General features: G+C 42.5%; 1 protein-coding gene across 3 annotated transcripts; it reads right to left on the bottom strand.

The window, feature by feature from the left end:
* Positions 1-1,115: 1,115 nt before the first annotated feature.
* nkx2.2a (NK2 homeobox 2a) lies at positions 1,116-9,219 on the bottom strand. 3 transcript variants are annotated; one of them, XM_056591406.1, is made up of 3 exons: positions 9,141-9,219; positions 3,120-3,387; positions 1,116-2,525 (listed from the first exon to the last, which is right to left on the bottom strand). In XM_056591406.1, the coding sequence occupies exons 2-3, from the start codon at positions 3,382-3,384 to the stop codon at positions 1,960-1,962; spliced, it is 831 nt and encodes a 276-aa protein (XP_056447381.1). In that variant the 5' UTR covers positions 3,385-3,387; positions 9,141-9,219; the 3' UTR covers positions 1,116-1,959. The 3 variants fall into 3 exon arrangements, with proteins under 3 accessions (XP_056447381.1, XP_056447382.1, XP_056447383.1); XM_056591407.1 differs by lacking the exon at positions 9,141-9,219 and adding an exon at positions 3,522-3,733; XM_056591408.1 differs by lacking the exon at positions 9,141-9,219 and having other exon boundaries at positions 1,116-2,507; positions 3,120-3,733.
* Positions 9,220-17,801: the final 8,582 nt, after the last annotated feature.

Below are 17,801 nucleotides of genomic sequence, written 5' to 3'. Positions count from 1 at the left end.
AGGAACCCCCGCGGCCTTTGTCTGATATTATGTATGTTTGTTTTTTTGTTGTAATATTGTCCTCTTTCGCTATTGGAGTTGTTTATTTTTCTACATATTTGCTCTCTGTTTTATCGGCACTCTATTTCAGTGTAATTAACAATCTTTTTACCATTGCTTTTTTCAGAATTGTTAAATAATCGAACTGCTTTAAATATGTCACAATCAAATTAGAGTCGATTTATTGAGTTCATTAATACGAGGAAATATCCAAATGGTCCAAGTAGGCTATATGAATGCATGGGCTCACATCATTAGTATAACGATATTTCAAGGAACAAAACGGATCCCTGTGTCCCACAAAGTGTAGCCCCTTGGGAGCCAATTCTGTAAATAATTAGCACATTTGGTCGATTTGGTTGTTTGTTCAGTAATGATAGGGGCGACACTAACATCTGTTGTGAGATTTCAGCGGCAAGGCAAACAAAATGCAAAGATTTTTGGACAGGTTATCATATTTACTCAAGATATTGGACACAGCCAGATTATCAGGGCTCCCGTGTGAATCACTGGGGACCAACCTGTCGTTGTTTTCACTGATTCCCCAAACACACCGACATAAAGGACCATTTGTTGACAGCCTTCTATCTTACATCCCACTGATTACTCTTTTCTCCAACAGAGTCGCGCACATACATGGAGACGTGAAACTGTGGTAATGCAAAAGGGAATTTTTTAATTCTAATTCACAGGTGCTCTATTTATGGCTTTAACGTCGATTACACACACACACACACACACACACACACACACACACACACACACACACACACACACACACACACATATATATATATATATATATATATATATATATATATATATATATATATATATATATACCTACATACATATATAAGCCAATACTATATATCGGCCTAAAAACGAAAACAATACATATCAATATATTTGGGTAGGATGGTTGGTTTAGGACGCACTTCACTTTTGGCATACGAAAACTGTTTGGATTCCGAGGAAAACGGGGAGCTTTTGGATTCAAAGGCTGCTTATCTGAAGAAGTCCTTTTCTATTAAGTGAGTGGATTTTAGTCCTAGTTCACAAGGGACTTCGGCCTCTTTACCAGCGAGGTGTTCCAATGGAGAACATTTCTCCGGATTAAATTTGTCCCGAAAAGAAAGGATTCAAGTGCGCAATAGATTGACTCCCGTATAGCCGACCTGCGCTCTGCGCCCCTTGAGCAACACGTAGCAGACCGACCCTATAGTGTCTGTGGTAGCAATAGTGGCTCTTGGCATTTTTTACTTAACGCAGTCTTTTGAAAGCTAACTCACTTCAATAGGACACGTAAAACAAGTTGTTATTTCTGAAACACATCTTTTTATTAAAATCCTTATAAAATTGGATATTTACCCATCAACGCGACTGAGCTGTTATTCACATTGTCCGATGGAATCTGATACTTTACGCCTCAAAATTACTTTTTCATGTATGGTTGGAAATATGTATATCCCCAGCTAAATGCTCCTGAATCGTCTCTATGGGTTGCAAACATTTGCCACATAATATTTACAGAAAATAGAAACAAAATGAAAAAGCTAAAAGTTGCCAATGTTTATTCATGGCCATAAATAGTTTCGGTCCATAAAAGAGAAGCAAGAAATTAAAATTTCTATAATTATAAAGTGTTTTGTACGTGCTGATAACACGAAGGACAAAAAAGAAACATTTCTACAACACACAACATACTTTACAAAAAAATTCACAAGAGCATTGACATTCTTAAATCTAGGGAGAGGCTGGACCCGGTTCTCTTAACGAAAACATGTCAACACGGCGCACACCTTCGCCCCCGATATAACGAATGGGTCAAGCTGCAAAAATGAAAGTCTTTTTTACTTTGTGGTGAGCTCCCTAGCGTGCTCTCAAAAAGGCAAAGAACGCCATGCAGTCTCTAATCTTTCACCAAGTCCACTGTTGCGTTTGCACCAAGTGATGTGCAGGGAATTGTGGCGTGGTGGCGGCGCTGTACTGGGCATTATATTGCATGTGTTGAAGTGACTGCGCACTATACGCCGAGAAGGGGATCCCAGCCTGAAAAGTGGCCGCCAAGTCCTGAGCTTTAAGAGTATGACAAGGCTTTCCATCCCTGACTAAGACAGGCACGGCCACCCGCCTAGGTGAGGGGAGATGGGTCACTTCCATACCTTTTTCGGCGCGGGCTCTCTTCATTTTGTACCGATGATTCTGGAACCAAATTTTCACTTGGGTCGGTGTCAGGCGAATCAAGCTCGCGAGGTGCTCCCTCTCCGGAGCGGAGAGGTACCTCTGTTGTCTAAAGCGGCGCTCAAGTTCGTATGTCTGCGCCTTGGAAAACAAAACTCTTCTCTTGCGCTTCTTCCCGGAGTCGCTCCCGTTGCTTGAAGTCTCCTTGTCGTTGTCCGGCGACTCGTCCGCAGACGGTTCCGGGGACTTGGCGGAGTCCTGGCTGCTGGCCGACAGACCGTGCACTGCGCAAAGGAGAAACACTGTCAAAATGTTGATATAATACAAAGTTTAGCGGGTTATCGTTCAATCACAAAAACACACAATGTGACGATAATGCGTTTCAATTGATATTGGGGCGTGATGGCTGTTTAAATGGATGTATTATCGTGTAATAACTCCATGTGCTACTTTATATCTCGAGAGTACAAAATGGTCCTTTATCCCCAAAGCTCCGCAAGGAGGGAGAATCAGTGAAGCATTAAAATGTGCATTGTCCCCATGAAAACCCCTCCGAATCTCAGGCTTCTGGCTCGGGCTCTGCACAAACGTGCATTGCCTGTGCAATTCCATGTTGTATCGATGAAAAGTTGAAATACACAATATATAACTACACGTAGGATGCAACTATTGCGCTTAAACGCCTTAAGACAAGTGCAGCGGTGTGTTCGGTATATGGGGATGGACGCACATTATCCAAGGACAGCATTAAGCCTTGTTAAGGAGGGAAGGGAGGCACTCCTTCAAGTATCTCTTATTGTAAGAGTATAGCTGTAAATACGGTCACACTGTAGTGGTATATCAGGGTTGTAATGTGCACTTGTTAACGTGAGGATGCAGGTTTAGCCATTACTTACATGAATATTGAATACTGTCCGTAGTGGCAAGCCATCGCGTGTAAGGATTGTCACTACTGTCGTAAAAAGGGGTCTTTAAAGGTAGATTCTGGACGCTATCGAGCGGACTCTGCACCAAAACTCCACTGTTTTTCGTCGTGGAAGCTGTCTCTGATCCCTCCGTATCTTCCTCCGCTCCGGTGATAGATCCTTCTTCATCATTCGTGTCAGGGAGATCCAAAATGTCCTTTACAGAAAAGCCCGTCTTTGTGTTGGTCAACGACATATTCTGGGGAAATAAATGCAAGAAAAAGTTGCTACAAACCAGTTTCACAACAATCCGATGTTTTTTCTTTCTTTGCTTTTTTTTAAAATAGACAACAAAATGCGATGTTTCTGGAGAAAAAAGGATCACTCTGTCACCGTCTGCGTTGAACTACAGTCAAACCCAATCACGAGCCACTGTCGATAACCATTGCCTAACCAAGTAGCAGTGGATTCTGTTCTGTAAGTCCAGGAAGAATGCCAAAGTGGCAGAAGTGCTATATCTGGCTCATGGATACTGTGCTACTGCTGGGTGCTAGAGGGAAATAAGCCATTACCGGTCTGATCAGTCCATATAAGGTTGGTCTCAACGCATGAACCTGCAGTGAAAAAGCATTAAAAACGCAAAAGGTTGGCCACGTGTGGGCGGGTCTTAGGAGTCAAGTGGATGAAGACAGTGTTTGCAGATGTGAAATTGTGGGTTTTGGGGAGATCCGAGCCTCTACCATTGGTGCTTCAGAACATGATGAGTGGTATAACGTGTCAATTAATTACAAAGATGGGGAGGGCCTTTTTTACACCCTATTTACATACAAAGAACCTCCAAGTAGCTTTATACGCACACTAGGCCTACTTAAAAGGGCCGTTTTAACAAATTGGTGACGCAAAAAGCCTCCATGTTTTACTCTACTGAGTATATAGCATTTTAACCAATATGTTGGAAAACAGCCTTTTAGGGTTGAGGTGCAAAGTGTCCGTGATTCTTTTTCCAGTGTATCACTGCGATGGAGGAGCTATTGTTGTCATATTCTTGGCTAATTTATGTAAACCTTTTGTGTCAATATTTTTGCCAAGGCTTAACCGAGAGCAGCTCTGTTGAAATGGAAGCAGTGTGCTGTTTGTCCGAAAACGCTAAACAAGTATTTATGACAGAACGACTATCCAAATGTCACGGATGATCATCATAATGATGGGATGAAACAGGTAAACGAATAACAAAGATGTTCTCCAACAAAAGCCAGTATTCATCGCTAATATGATCATTAAGACTCATTAGTCTAAACCTAATAATATAATTTAATGATGTATGATATTTATTTGTATTGTGATATTATTTCAATATGTATATAAAGGCATTTTTTTACGTTATGTGCTGATTCTTTCCAAAAATACCCGTACAAATATGACCTACTAATATTGGACAATTAATAAAAAATAATATTGATAATAATTTGCACTATTATTAATAATGATAACAATAATAAGATGTAAATTTATCTAATATTAAGTAGGCCTATATCTGCCAGAATTAAGTTATTTACATTTGGAAAATGTAACTATAATATATATATATATATAACTCTAGGCCTATATTATTTTTTTTTGACGAGGTTTCATTTTTTATTTTGAGTAAAACTTATAGGCCACGTTCATAGAAGAAAAGTCGACCAATATTTGCTCTCAGTCATGGAGAGCACTCTTTAAAATTCCAATATCATTGTGGGCTACTTTATTTTGCCTCTTCAATACGTTTCCTTCGATTCCCTCCCTCCACCGTCTCCCCTCTGTCTCCTATCTAGTATGTGATGTGGGTGACAATGTTTCACGTTTTTTAGCAAGTTCCCTGCTCATCCTGGGTGGTCGGACCCAGGCAAACACAAATACAAACCGATTGCTAAGCTGCAGACAATGGGGGAAATGTAGACAAATGTCCGGCTCCTGTTGGAAGCTTTTGTCCGGGCGCAGTTTTTGCATTTATTTCAGGGGCGAAATAATAGATGATTGACGCTCCGGCACAATGCTTTCTAACTGTTTGGAATAAATCTGAGGTTGTTCGTAGTTGTCATGGCATTCAACTGCTTTCAATGGACTATCTCTTCATTCAATCCTGAATCCTTCCACAATATTAAGAAAGGTCCTTCATCTTAGCGCGCGCACCCACCCACCCACCCACCCACCCACACACACACACACACACACACACACACACACACACACACACACACACACACACGCGCACACACACACACACACACACACACACACACACACACACACACACGCACGCACGCACGCACGCACGCACGCACGCACGCACGCTAGCAAACACACACACACACACACACACACACACACACACACACACACACACACACACACACACACACACACACACACACACACACACACACACACACACACACACACACACACACACACACACAGCACGGCTTCCTCTAATACAAATAAAAATAACGATACAATCTCACCCAGAGAATTGTAAAGGCCAATACGATCAAAATCGAAAAAAAGGTTAACAGGCTACTAACAATAATAAATATAGGTAATAATAATACAAATAATAAAAATCACTAGAATAACTGCAATAATGGACGATGCTCAAAATAATAATAACAATAATAATAATAATTATTATAAATAACTAATTTCTTCAATATAATCTCTGATAGTATGGCAATTGTTATCAGCCGGCACGGCCACCTGACCTTTAGGCCCAAGGTAAATATTTTACCAGCAGACACTGGGCGAATCAACCGCAATCCTCCGCCTCCCACAATGCTCCCATTGAGCCGAAAAGGGCTATGGAAACACCTCGAGGTAGGCCTACTACGACGGAGCGTCCCAGGGATAGAGGTGACTGACCCGATTCACTAATAATACTGCATGGCTAAATCCGACGTGTGAGGCGCACCTCCGGGGATCCGTTCTGCGGTGCGCGGGGCAGCAGCAGACGCCCAGAGAGATGCACGCACCCAGGAATCATCGCATCCCATTCAAGCCTAACCACGTCTATTGGCAAATTCCGTCAGCACGGGACATTATTGCAACGTGACTAATGTAATTACTTGAACCTGTGTGTTGGTCTATTTGCAGCCAAGTCGTGGGTGTTGCTAAGAAGACGAAAAGCTTACCATCCGTGACATCCTGTTTAGTTATGCTTATTTGTTGCGGTTGTGGGGACAGGGAGCCAGGGAGAAGGAGGGAGTCGCACTTGATTGGGTGGCCGTGCATGGGAGCGCACGAGTACAGACTATGGCCAGTTGTTGGGGATGTATTTGATCAATTGAACCAAGGGTTTCAGCAAGAAGAGGTAAATGTGCTCAGGCTAAGTGTCCGTACTTCACTCTGAGAGCTATCTTGTATGTTTACCTGTTTACTTTTACAGGTAGTTCAAACAGGCCGTCTGCCTTTTCCCCCTGACAGCAAGGAGGGCTTGTCTGCAAGCAGTACCCTTACATGGGATTAAAAGTGGACACTAGCCCTATCCATGACGTCCCTATTATTATTACATTGTTATTATCATTATCATTATTTTTTTTTTTTTTATTATTACTATTATCATTATTATTATCATTATTATTGTTGTTATTATTATAATTATTATTATTGTTATTGCTATTATTATTATTAGGCTAATATATTGTTCCGAAATCGTTGTTTTGAAACACTGTTATACTGTTTGGGCTAATATAGCTAATATAATTGAGGCCTATTTGAAAAAGGGCTCTCGTGCTACCAATCTATTTTTGTAACCAAGTAGTTGTACCTGCACAGCCAACTCGTCTGTGCACCTCCAAAAGACAATGCTTCTCCATAGGACAAGGGCGTCATTCCTGCAAGGCTGAAAACAGGCGTGGTTTTAACGCGCGCGTGCTTGTGTGTCTGTCTTTGTGTGTGTGTGTGTGTGTGTGTGTGTGTGTGTGTGTGTGTGTGTGTGTGTGTGTGTGTGTGTGTGTGTGTGTGTGTGTGTGTGTGTGTGTGTGTGTGTGTGTGTGTTGTCGGATGATAAATGGAGTGTGTTGGCCTACTATACAGCTCGATGCTACAACTGCATTCGGAATACAACAGACAATACTGGCCACTGAGGAGGCTCTGCCACACAAAGAGGACTCAGTAAACACAGGCCTGGAACTTGTTCCTTTCACTTACACCGCCCTGGGAGTTTACTGCCACCCATCCAATCAATGTATACATGCCACCGCCTTTTAAACAGGGAGCCATGTTATTGATTGTTTTTGTCTTAACTACGACGTTTAGTCCTGCACGATTATTGCCTAATGATGTAATTAGGCACTCCCCTTCGCCTGCGACTCTTCCCGAAGACGGTGGACAGTAGATGTTGCTTTTTGTTGAGGGGCTTGGTTAAAAAAACGGGATTACCAAACCGATGGAGTACATGATAAATAATTAATATCCCCATGAACCCTAACCGTCGAACTAATAATTCCCTTTGTAGGCATTTACTGCCAACATTTAATTCACACAATGGCTTCCAAATAAGCGAAGAAAGAGCCTTTATTTCCCTGATTAAATAAATCTTTCGATTGATTACATTGGAGTTGCCCCGGGAAGATCCATAATAGGGTTGATCATTCCCGTGTTTAATCGCTAAATTTCAGCATGTCCCGATGCCGGGGGCAGGTAGTTACCCTTTGATAAAGGTAACCTTCTAAGCCTCGGAGTTGTGCTGATAAATGTATATAGTGTGACATGAGCGATTTCCCCCTTCCATGATTAAAAGGCTATATATAATATGCAGGTAAACTGGGCCCGGGTTTTATTTATGAGGCTAAGCCATGGCCCGCGGAGGATGGCTCGGGGCACAAATCATTTCGGAATGGGTTGCTTCCAGAGATCCAGCCACCGTCCGCAGCCCACGGGCAAACCGCGAGTCTTTATTCGCATATCCTTCCTCTAATGATTAAACATGTCATGGAGAGATTAGCGGCGCGCCCGCGTGCCCGCAGGAGATGGCTTCATTTGTTAAAGCACCAGTTTATTTGTAATGGTGAATTTCATGCCTCACTGTGCCGTGCCTTAATCATTTCATGTAAAACGAATTGGTGAAAAGGTTTATTATTTTTGAATCACTTACCATTTCAATAACACAGTGGCACTGGGCAGTGTGGCCTTATGTATGGGACGTTTGGGAATGTAGCCTAAACACAACCCGGGTTTTACACACATTTTATACCAGAAATAAATAAATAGACCATGGCTGTGTACCGTCGCCTCTTTTAAAACGTGGATAAAGAAGAGCACATTAAGTGAGAATATCACTCAGTGTTCAATGTTTCCTTAGCGGTAAGGTTAAGAAGCTCCTGCATCCGTAGTGCTCTAGCGTACTCTGCTGGTGCGTTTAAAGAACAACAGGGGGTCGAAATTAAACAGTAAATATCATTTTTGAAAGTTTACCCGGTAAACCGCTAGAATTTTTTTCTTTTTATAGTCCATATTTTTTCTTAAATGTGGCCTAAATCGAAAGGCTAAATTGAACATTTGAAAGCCAACCCTATGAAGACCATATCAACCCGGGCATTGCCCTGCTCTTAATCATTAAAAAGCATAGCGTAGGTGGTTTGTTGGATGGATTAAGCATTATTTCTTCATGAATATTTTAAATATGTACGCCTATTTATGTGTGTCTTTCCAGAAGGGTCAGACAGAAGTTTACAACAAACATGTTTAACACCTGCAATAATGTGCAATATTTATATTAATTATGGCAATAATCGAATCCACATATTTTTGGGCTGTTCCTCGTGGAAAACATTCAACTCAGATATCGTGGTGTGGGCCAACCACATCACAAACCAAAGATTAGGGTCACTCGGTCTAGGTGAGACACTCAATGGCCACTGCACTGAACGTTACATTGTCTGTTATATTTGAAGTCAATAGAAAATAAAAAAAGAAAGAAAAACATTTTTAGTTGAACAAAATTACACCAGCATCATCTACAGTGTGTGTGCTTACCTAGACCGAAGGGGGACTGGGGGGGACTGCAGCCAGCGTTAACACAGCACGGAGACTTAATGAAATATCTCCGAATGGGAGTCAGGAGTGCGTGCACAGATAAGCGTGATGCGCTTTATATACCCAGAACGCGAGCGCTCCTCTCCTCGTATCGTCCGAGTGCGTTTGCATAGCTGGCCAAGTGGCTCGCGGCTCGCGCTGACTCGCTCGCATCGCTCGCGCTGTTTGTTTTCCCCTCGCTGTGTGACGCGTGACAAAATATCGGCCATATGTTCATCGGGCAATAAATCGGTGGTGAGCGCAAACACGGTTCCTTCTGGACGCTGCTTTTAGCTAAACCAACGAGTTGTCATTTTTCGAGGCTTGTTGGACACTAAAAATAATTTCTGTTGGGCTACTGAGAAGTATAAATGTTTATTTTACGGGAGATATGTCCTATGGCGTTAGGGGTTGTGTGTTTGTTGGCGGGAAGTTGATGGGACACTGTACTTAGAGCTTTTATTCTAAGAGCTCTAATAAATGGCTTGGTAACCGTGGAGCGCGTTCACCGCGGGGAGAGCAGATGTGGCGTGTTGTCCACGCGACCGCCGCGTTTACATTAGATATCTTGATGCGATGATTGATAACCGAGGTCACACTAATCAATTAAAGTTGATTCCTCATGAGGGCGACTGCTGATATTATAGGCTGTGCTTTAGGTCGACCTGTTTCGACCAAAAAAAGTACCTAAAGAAAAAACTAAATGTGTACGGTTCGAAGGTCCTCAAAGGATGCCACAAAATACTGCTCATAATCATTATGAAAAGGATAGAAATATAGAAATATGGTAAAAAAAAAAAGAAAAACAGAAAACATCTAATTTTGCCTTGGGATCACGAGAATATAAAAAATACAAATGTATATATATATATAGGCTAACTATATATACTAACAATATATAATATAGGCCTAGTAAGTATTAGCCTGTCCCAGAAACGGACATATAGAAAAAACACCAGCGTTATGTATATAGATTATGAATAAAATAATAAGCCATTAATAGGAAATAATAATCTATTAATAGGCAAATAGATTACTCACTAATTACTTACTTATATACTATTACTACTACTAAGGCTGCTACTAATGTACTTTTATAATTATTGTTATTAGTACCTAATAATTGCTAGCCTAGTAGTTATTATTTGGCTTTTTTACATCTTAAGGCATACATTTTATGATTCGCTCAAAAAAATGTGTGAATGCCGAAATATTAAATAAGTCACAATAGGTAACTTTATAAATGAACTACCATGATTTGAAAATAAACTGGACAAACTTATCTGAATATTAATCATAATACTGCTCCACCAAACAGTAAGGTGTAATAGTCTAAATATGCTGTAACAAATATGATGCCTTGAGCACTATTTTTAAATTGGATTTTCTGAGTTTAGACTTAGCAATGTCTCCCCTGGAAACAATAAAAAAATAATGATTGAAAGAAATATAACCATATAACCCAAAAATGTGTGTGTGTTTTTTGTTACTTCTTAACTACATCCCTTACACCTGTTGCACACACACTAACAATTTCCTCAAAAAAGGAGGCTTCAAACACGCTGCCAAAAGCAGGAAGTGAATGGACTCGCTGTAAAGCTGATGACACCAAATACCTGTAATTATTGGGCAAAAAAAAGCAATATGAAACAAACACCAATTGGGCTGTTATGACACCCTGGAGGGGGACAAAAATCAAGGCGCAACGATTTTATTGTGGGCAGTGTGGAATCTATGCATGATAATAGTGGTGTTGCCTAGTGCCGCGAGAGCGACCATCAATCAATAGAGAATACTTTGCTGATGGGTTTTGTGGCCGAAGCCACTCTGGCGATGAAAGACGGAGATTATCCCTCCCTGCCATCGCCGTGCTGGAGAGTATTGCCAAGACGCTGGGAATACAAATAAATAAATTGGCCTCATACCTCGTTTGAAATTCTGCATTAAGCCCGAGTAGTTAGTTAGAGCTGGAATGTATTCATGAGCTTCCTGACAAATAAGAAAAAACCTTCCACTTAGCCGCTCCATGAATACCCCTGGCGGTATTTGAGATTTGCCAGAAGTGCTCGGGGGGCTAAACACAAGACCTCCTCCGAAAGGGATGGGTAAGATAGGCCCTGCCGGTCAAGCCATTATCAATCCCTGGCCCAAAGCTTGATGACTAAGACACTTGAGATGTAGTCAACGGCAGGGATGAGGACGCTGCTGCCATGGCATTCTCGAATCAATCAGTTCAAGTTTTAATGTATCGACGACTCAAGGAGAGAGAGAGACTTAAAGAGAGAAAGAGACAGAGACAGAGAAAGACAGAGAGAGAGAGAGAGAGAGACAGAGAGAGAGAGGGACAGAGAGAGAGAGCGGCATAGGAGAGAGAAACACACAAACGCCAGCCGGAGTGGGTTGATTTCTCTTTTTTCTGAAGGGAGGAAGATATATATTCGAAGGAGGAGGGGGAAAAAGTTTAATTAAACCTGAGAGCTCACTTGTTTGGTGTGGACCCATGATGGAGGAGCGGGTCCATATACATGACCACAGCTACTTCTATCCCTTTCAAAGCCGCTGCAATTTTCCCTCACAAATGCGTGCGCTTTACGAGAGGTTCAGCACTAAGCAACCGAGCCCTGGGTGTCAAAGGGATGAGTGGATGTCTTTGGGTGTGTGTGTATGTGTGTGTGTGTGTGTGTGTGTGTGTGTGTGTGTGTGTGTGTGTGTGTGTGTGTGTGTGTGTGTGTGTGTGTGTGTGTGTGTGTGTGTGTGTGTGTGTGTGTATGTGTGTGTGTGTGTATGGGTGTATGGGGGGGCTTTGTAAGAGGTGCGAAGCAAAGAACCGTTGTATTCCAACAAAGTGTGTGATGCTAGAGTCTGGGAAATATGATCATTTCCTGTGTGACACCACTGGATTGTGAATTTGAGGAGAGCTAAAGTGCCCTCTGATTGTTCGTCACATCTCTGTCGCACCAATGCGTGAGAACGGGGCCAATGTAGTGAGTAAGAAACAGCGATCAAGTGTTAAGCCCTGGCGAGCCACTTCGTAAGAGTGAAAAGTTCTGCATCGTCACTTGAGTAACGGTTTGAATTTCCATCAAATATCCCAATCGAGGTGTTTTGTACGCATCACTTATACACTGAAGCCTAGGTCTTCAATACCTACTGGCCAATGCACTGTATCCGATCCAAGGCCGCTGGATGACCTCGGCGCACCTGTAACCCCTTGTTCCATGTGAATGAGAGTCCAAAGCGATATGCAGAAGGTGCCAAAAGTGCAGGTAGAGTCTCTCGTGAAGACCTGATCAATGTCTATAGAAGCTCCTTTCATCGCCCTGCTCAACTGCTTTCATTGTGTTGTTACAGGGCAGCTATATCGGTCATAAACAGGATGTCACGTCCCCTTCCATCCAGGACGGCACAAGGAGAAACCCCATCCCCAAGCTGGTCAACCTTCGAATGCATGGGGTCGATGAAGTTGCACCAAAGAGCCTTTACATTGTCACAATTAAATGTAAATAAAGAGGTCATGGTTGTGTAAGTAAATAAGAAGAAGAAAAGGAAGGATGTCATATCACAGGGTCCTGATTGGTGGGCAGGCCTCACTTTGTCTGCCATTCAACACCTTATGATGTTGAATGACACACATACTGTTGTTTATGGTGAAGTAGGGAGAAAACAAACAGATCTAGTCCATGGAATCGTCTGGGAAGAACATGGCTGCCTCCAAGGTCATGCAGTTTGGAGTTTTCTCACCACAAACCACAAATACAAATTGTATACATTCAACTTCTAATAAGATCTCACTCACCGTATATTAAGCTCTTATCATCAAGTGCATTGAGTTATACAGCAATCAAAACATGAGTGAACAGCATGAAGTGGCATGAACAGAAGTAAACACATCATCATAACAACCAAAAATACACCTTGAATGTAGTTAACTGTAAACTGTTACCATGGTGATGGATGTTGTTCCATTGATTGAGTTGGTTGCTCAGTGTTAATTAGCTTAACTTTAAATATCCGAGTCGAGTTGCCATTTTATGAACATAGCTCTTGAATCAAATGCACATATTCCAAAGTAGCAAACCATAACCATTTATCCTTGAAAACAAGTTTAGTCAATTCAACAATATGGTCCATTCCGGATGATTATAATGGCTTGGATATTTTAAAGGCTCCTTTCTAGATACCCAAGGCTCTGAAAAACTAAACACAACTCAAAAAGCAATTAAAAGGTCAGGGACATAGACTAAAGGGCCACTGCTCCAACCAAAAACAAATTACAAAGTTATTGTGTGCACGTGCAATGATACAAGCAAAGAAGCAATGTGGACCCTTGACACAAAATGCTACTGCTTTAAATAATCAAAACCATTGCAGTAACATTTTGCATGTGCCGTGGTCAGTTCAGATGGAACATAGCCAATTATATTGTTAGGGGGTAGCCTACCTTGCCATGACACCATTATATTAAGGAACCAACCTAGCCTGTTACAAATATGGGATATGGGAGCCATGCAATTAGTTGATGAAGTTCCTATAACTCGTATCAAGTGACAATTTTAACAGAACATTGCTGAATCATTGTCTATGTGTATGAAGAAAGAAAAACACCGTAAATGAATGCATTGAGGCTTCTTATGCATGAAGGAGCTAAGCATTTAGGACATCACTAATCAATGAAGGGTTAAGTCACCTTAAAGTTATGGTTTAAGCAGTTATGGTGGTGATGGTCAAATTCAATTGACTGAACACAACAGGCTTACAATAGTGAGGGGAAGCAGCATTTAAGCAGGCATGAAGAACTGCAAATCCTATATGCTCAAGTCCATGAGGATGTTCAGGCAGCCAGGCTAGGCAATATGTTGAGTGAGCTACCTTGAATTCTTTCTACAGTGTACCAAGTGAGTGCACAATCTTTTTATTAATAAAAAAAAATCCAAAAATCGGACACAAGCTGGGTTTTCACATGCTTAATTTCCAATGAAGGCTCAAGTGTGTCCTCCAACAGATTTTCTTTGAGGACAAAATCACGGAATTGTGTTGATTAAGTACACCTGTGCAAGGCACATCCCATTCACTCGAACCATGGCAGATTTATCCCAGCCTTCCGATACACACGATTCTGTCTGTGTAATGGCTGTTCTGTCAACTACTTTACTAAAGCGGGTCACTGGATTACTCTATTTCAAGGTTAGATTTCAGGTCTTTCGTCTTCAAATGTTAACCTTTCATTTTTTGGTTCTGTGGTGGTTAGGAGAAGATAAGTGGCTTTTTTTTTCGAGACTTTGATTTTCTTTTTGAGCAATAGGCCAGACATCGAAGGCCAAGCGCATGTTCATGTATGATAGTGTGCGTGCGTGCGCTTGTGTGTATAGGCCAGACTCATGAGTGTGTGTGTGTGCACGGGCCAATCTGTCTGTGTGTCAGTCTGTGTGTCTGTGTGCAGTCTTAAGTGTCTGCGTGCATGTGTTTTACAGACATACATAAAGTCCCAATTTTGGGAAGAGCAAACCTTCCACAGGGATACGTCACCTACGCAACACAATGGAGAGAGACAGAAGGGTCTAGGGGCATGAAACACTCACCTTGAACCAGGCTGCTCCTCGCAGATACAAGCATTACCCATCTGCACATTTCTGAAGCCTTTTGATTAACAATGTGTCCAAAATAAAAGACGGAAAGGAGAAAACACAATTTCATTTCAATGTGGCTTCCCACAGATGGGTTGCCAACATATTTGGATAATTAACTTGTGGATATTTTCTTTATGCCCAGCCCGTGATGGCAATTAACATGTTTTTGTAGAGAGGTGAAAACTTTTTTCGAAGGCAGTGAAAATGGATGAAAATGCATTAGAGGAGGTCATGAAAATGGGTCCGCCATTCTTTCTTCTGAAAGGATTCTTTTATAAGGTGATAGCAGTGGATGGATAAAACCCCAAGGGCAAATTAATGATGAAGATCACATCTTTAATTGGCACGCTTTTTGGCTCATGAATACCACTTCACAATAAATATGTGTCTCATCCAAATTTCTATTGACTGCCTGGCAAAGCATAAGCATGGCAAAGCTCTCTTGAACTAGAGATTATGAAAGGCAAATAAAGCTACAATGCCGACCAAAAAGGACAACTTCTGTACATCGTAGTGAACTTACGGTTTACAAACTGTCCACTCCGTCTAATTCATCATAAATTCAGTGAGTAATGTGGTTTGTGATGAATATTTATAACTATTTTAATATTTCCATCCAGAACCCAACGTTAAGAACCCAAACTGCAGTACTAAAAGATCAAGCCCTGGTATTTGTTCAGCACTACAGGTTGAGACACACACGCACACAGAGAAACCACATTTCGGTCGCACTCTGCTTCCAGTGCATCTCTGTATAATGTGGCAGGGATCTTCAAACAATTTATTCTAAATTCATTGCTCTGTGATTGTTCTTCACTGCACGAAAGCAATGTGTTTACAAGACTTTAATGGAGATTATACAGGCCTGTATCATTGCCACAGCCTCCTGTGCTGCATGAGCTGTTTCATTTACCCCTCTCTGTCGCCCCCTACAGGCGGTAAGCCGTGCCAATTCTACACCCCCAGAGTCCAGCTGAGGAAGAGTGTGCAACACAACAACACAACCTCACCCAGTCAGGTAATTATGTCTTTTATCCCCAGAGCCACATCCAGCTACTTTAACGTTGGACATCCAGCCGTCCTAATGGGCCATTATTCAAATAAATGGGAGTAGCAGTGAGGGGTTGGTGACCCCCTCGGTGGGACTAGGCCCTCCACGCGGGCACACCTGCTGAGACAAGGTAACGTTTAGCTCTGAAACCTTCGTGGGACAGAGACAAAATGGCAGGCCGGGGTCAGCGGTAAGGAGTGCATCGGGCGCGTCAAACTGCACACACATCCATTTGGTGAGCGCCCGGCTCTTGTGGTTGCCTGGCTACCGACAAATATACAGTGACCGCGGGTGCATCAGGAAAACACGAGCAAGATGTTGACTTTGAGATAAGTGCCTCTTCAAATTAAACAGCGGCATCGCATCGCATTCAAAGTAACATTTCCAAAGGTCAATATTAAATGGCCTCCCCATTTGCAGAAAAAAAAAACCTTGTGTTCTTCAACTCTCTAAAATCGTCGAATTTGCATAGCGGCTACGTTAGTTAGCCGCGTTTAATTATTTATGTTTTAATTGCGCCGAATGAAGGGGATAATATCATCATACAGTAGTTCCACAGTCCGTGTGGCCCCTCGGATGTCTCTCTATTAAAGTACACAAAAAGATAATTACGTCCTCCTCTGTCTAAACATTGTCACAGCGCGGCACTACAGAATCATCGCTAAATTGGTTGCGTGAGAGGGTTATACCTCTTCTGCTTAATGCGCCTGGACGCCTGCACTCAGGAGTGGTGAAGGCATGTTGTCAACTGCCCCTCTTGTTCTCATGCAGAGTCTGCTTTGCGCCCTACCTGTAGTGTAGCGTGTTGAGGAGAGCTGCACTCTGATTGGTCGGTGGACTAGCCGCACTATACAGGGATCTATCTGGTCGATGGACAAGGTTACAAGCTGGCCAGCTGACAGCCTTGTCAAAAGGCATGCGACACACCTCCTTGAAAAGCGACACATACACACGCACACACACACACACACACACACACACACACAAACATATGAATGAACAGAGACAGACAGATTAAAATATATATACCGTAAAGAGATAGCTGGCTATATTGAAAGTTAGATAGATAGTTATATAGATAGATAGATAGATAGATAGATAGATAGATAGATAGATAGATAGATAGATAGATAGATAGATAGATAGATAGATAGATAGATAGATAGATAGATAGATAGATAGATAGATAGATAGATAGATGTAGACATTTAGATAGATAGACAGACAGACAGATAGGATTGTCAGTGAACGTTTGCACACGCAGTGTCCTCCCTTGGTCCAGGAGTTGGGGCAATCACGTTCCCACCAAGCCTCACACGGAGGCCTGATCACCTGGGAAGGCCCCGGTGAATAGAGCTACTGATGCCGGCAGGGAGGTGCTATTGATTGACCGAGGGGTAGTAAAGGCCAATGCAATTAAGGGGCAAGAAAACATACAGCGTTACACACTGTGTCAATAAAAGGACTCTTCAGCTAGGGCCAAACAAAGGCCAGGCCATGGCCCTTTCAGGGGCCTTGTTGTTCACCATTGGCCAGGGGTCTTCTCCAAGGACTGAGAGCTCTTGCTTGGGGGACTGTGGGGGTTGTTGGTGTGAGGTGGAAGAGGCACAAGTTGTGTGTGTGTGTGTGTGTGTGTGTGTGTGTGTGTGTGTGTGTGTGTGTGTGTGTGTGTGTGTGTGTGTGTGTGTGTGTGTGCGTGCGTGCGTGCGTGTGTGCGTGTGCGTGCGTGCGTGCGTGCGTGCGTGCGTGCGTGCATGCGTGCGTGCGTGCGTGTGTGTGGCTGTGTGTGTGTGTGTGTGTGTGTGTGTGTGTGTGTGTGTGTGTGTGTGTGTGTGGGGGGGGGGGTGTCCATAGGGATGATCTAGTGCGGCGTTGCTAGGTAGTGTGTGAAAGGCTGAGGAGAGCGCTGCACTGAGCGATCAGGTGATCACAGCACACTTGCTG

This window comes from Gadus chalcogrammus, chromosome 5 (genome assembly GCF_026213295.1).
Source record: "Gadus chalcogrammus isolate NIFS_2021 chromosome 5, NIFS_Gcha_1.0, whole genome shotgun sequence".
Taxonomy (NCBI): domain Eukaryota; kingdom Metazoa; phylum Chordata; class Actinopteri; order Gadiformes; family Gadidae; genus Gadus; species Gadus chalcogrammus.
This window is presented reverse-complemented; position numbering and strand designations above follow the sequence as displayed.

What these genes read in the sequence shown, in the direction of transcription:
- nkx2.2a (XM_056591406.1), bottom strand. Translation starts at nt 3,384, where the DNA reads ATGTCGTTGACCAACACAAAGACGGGCTTTTCTGTAAAGGACATTTTG. An exon ending in GGACAGTATTCAATATTCAT is followed by an intron (nt 2,526 to 3,119) that starts GTAAGTAATGGC and finishes ACATTTTGACAG; the next exon opens with TGTTTCTCCTTTGCGCAGTG.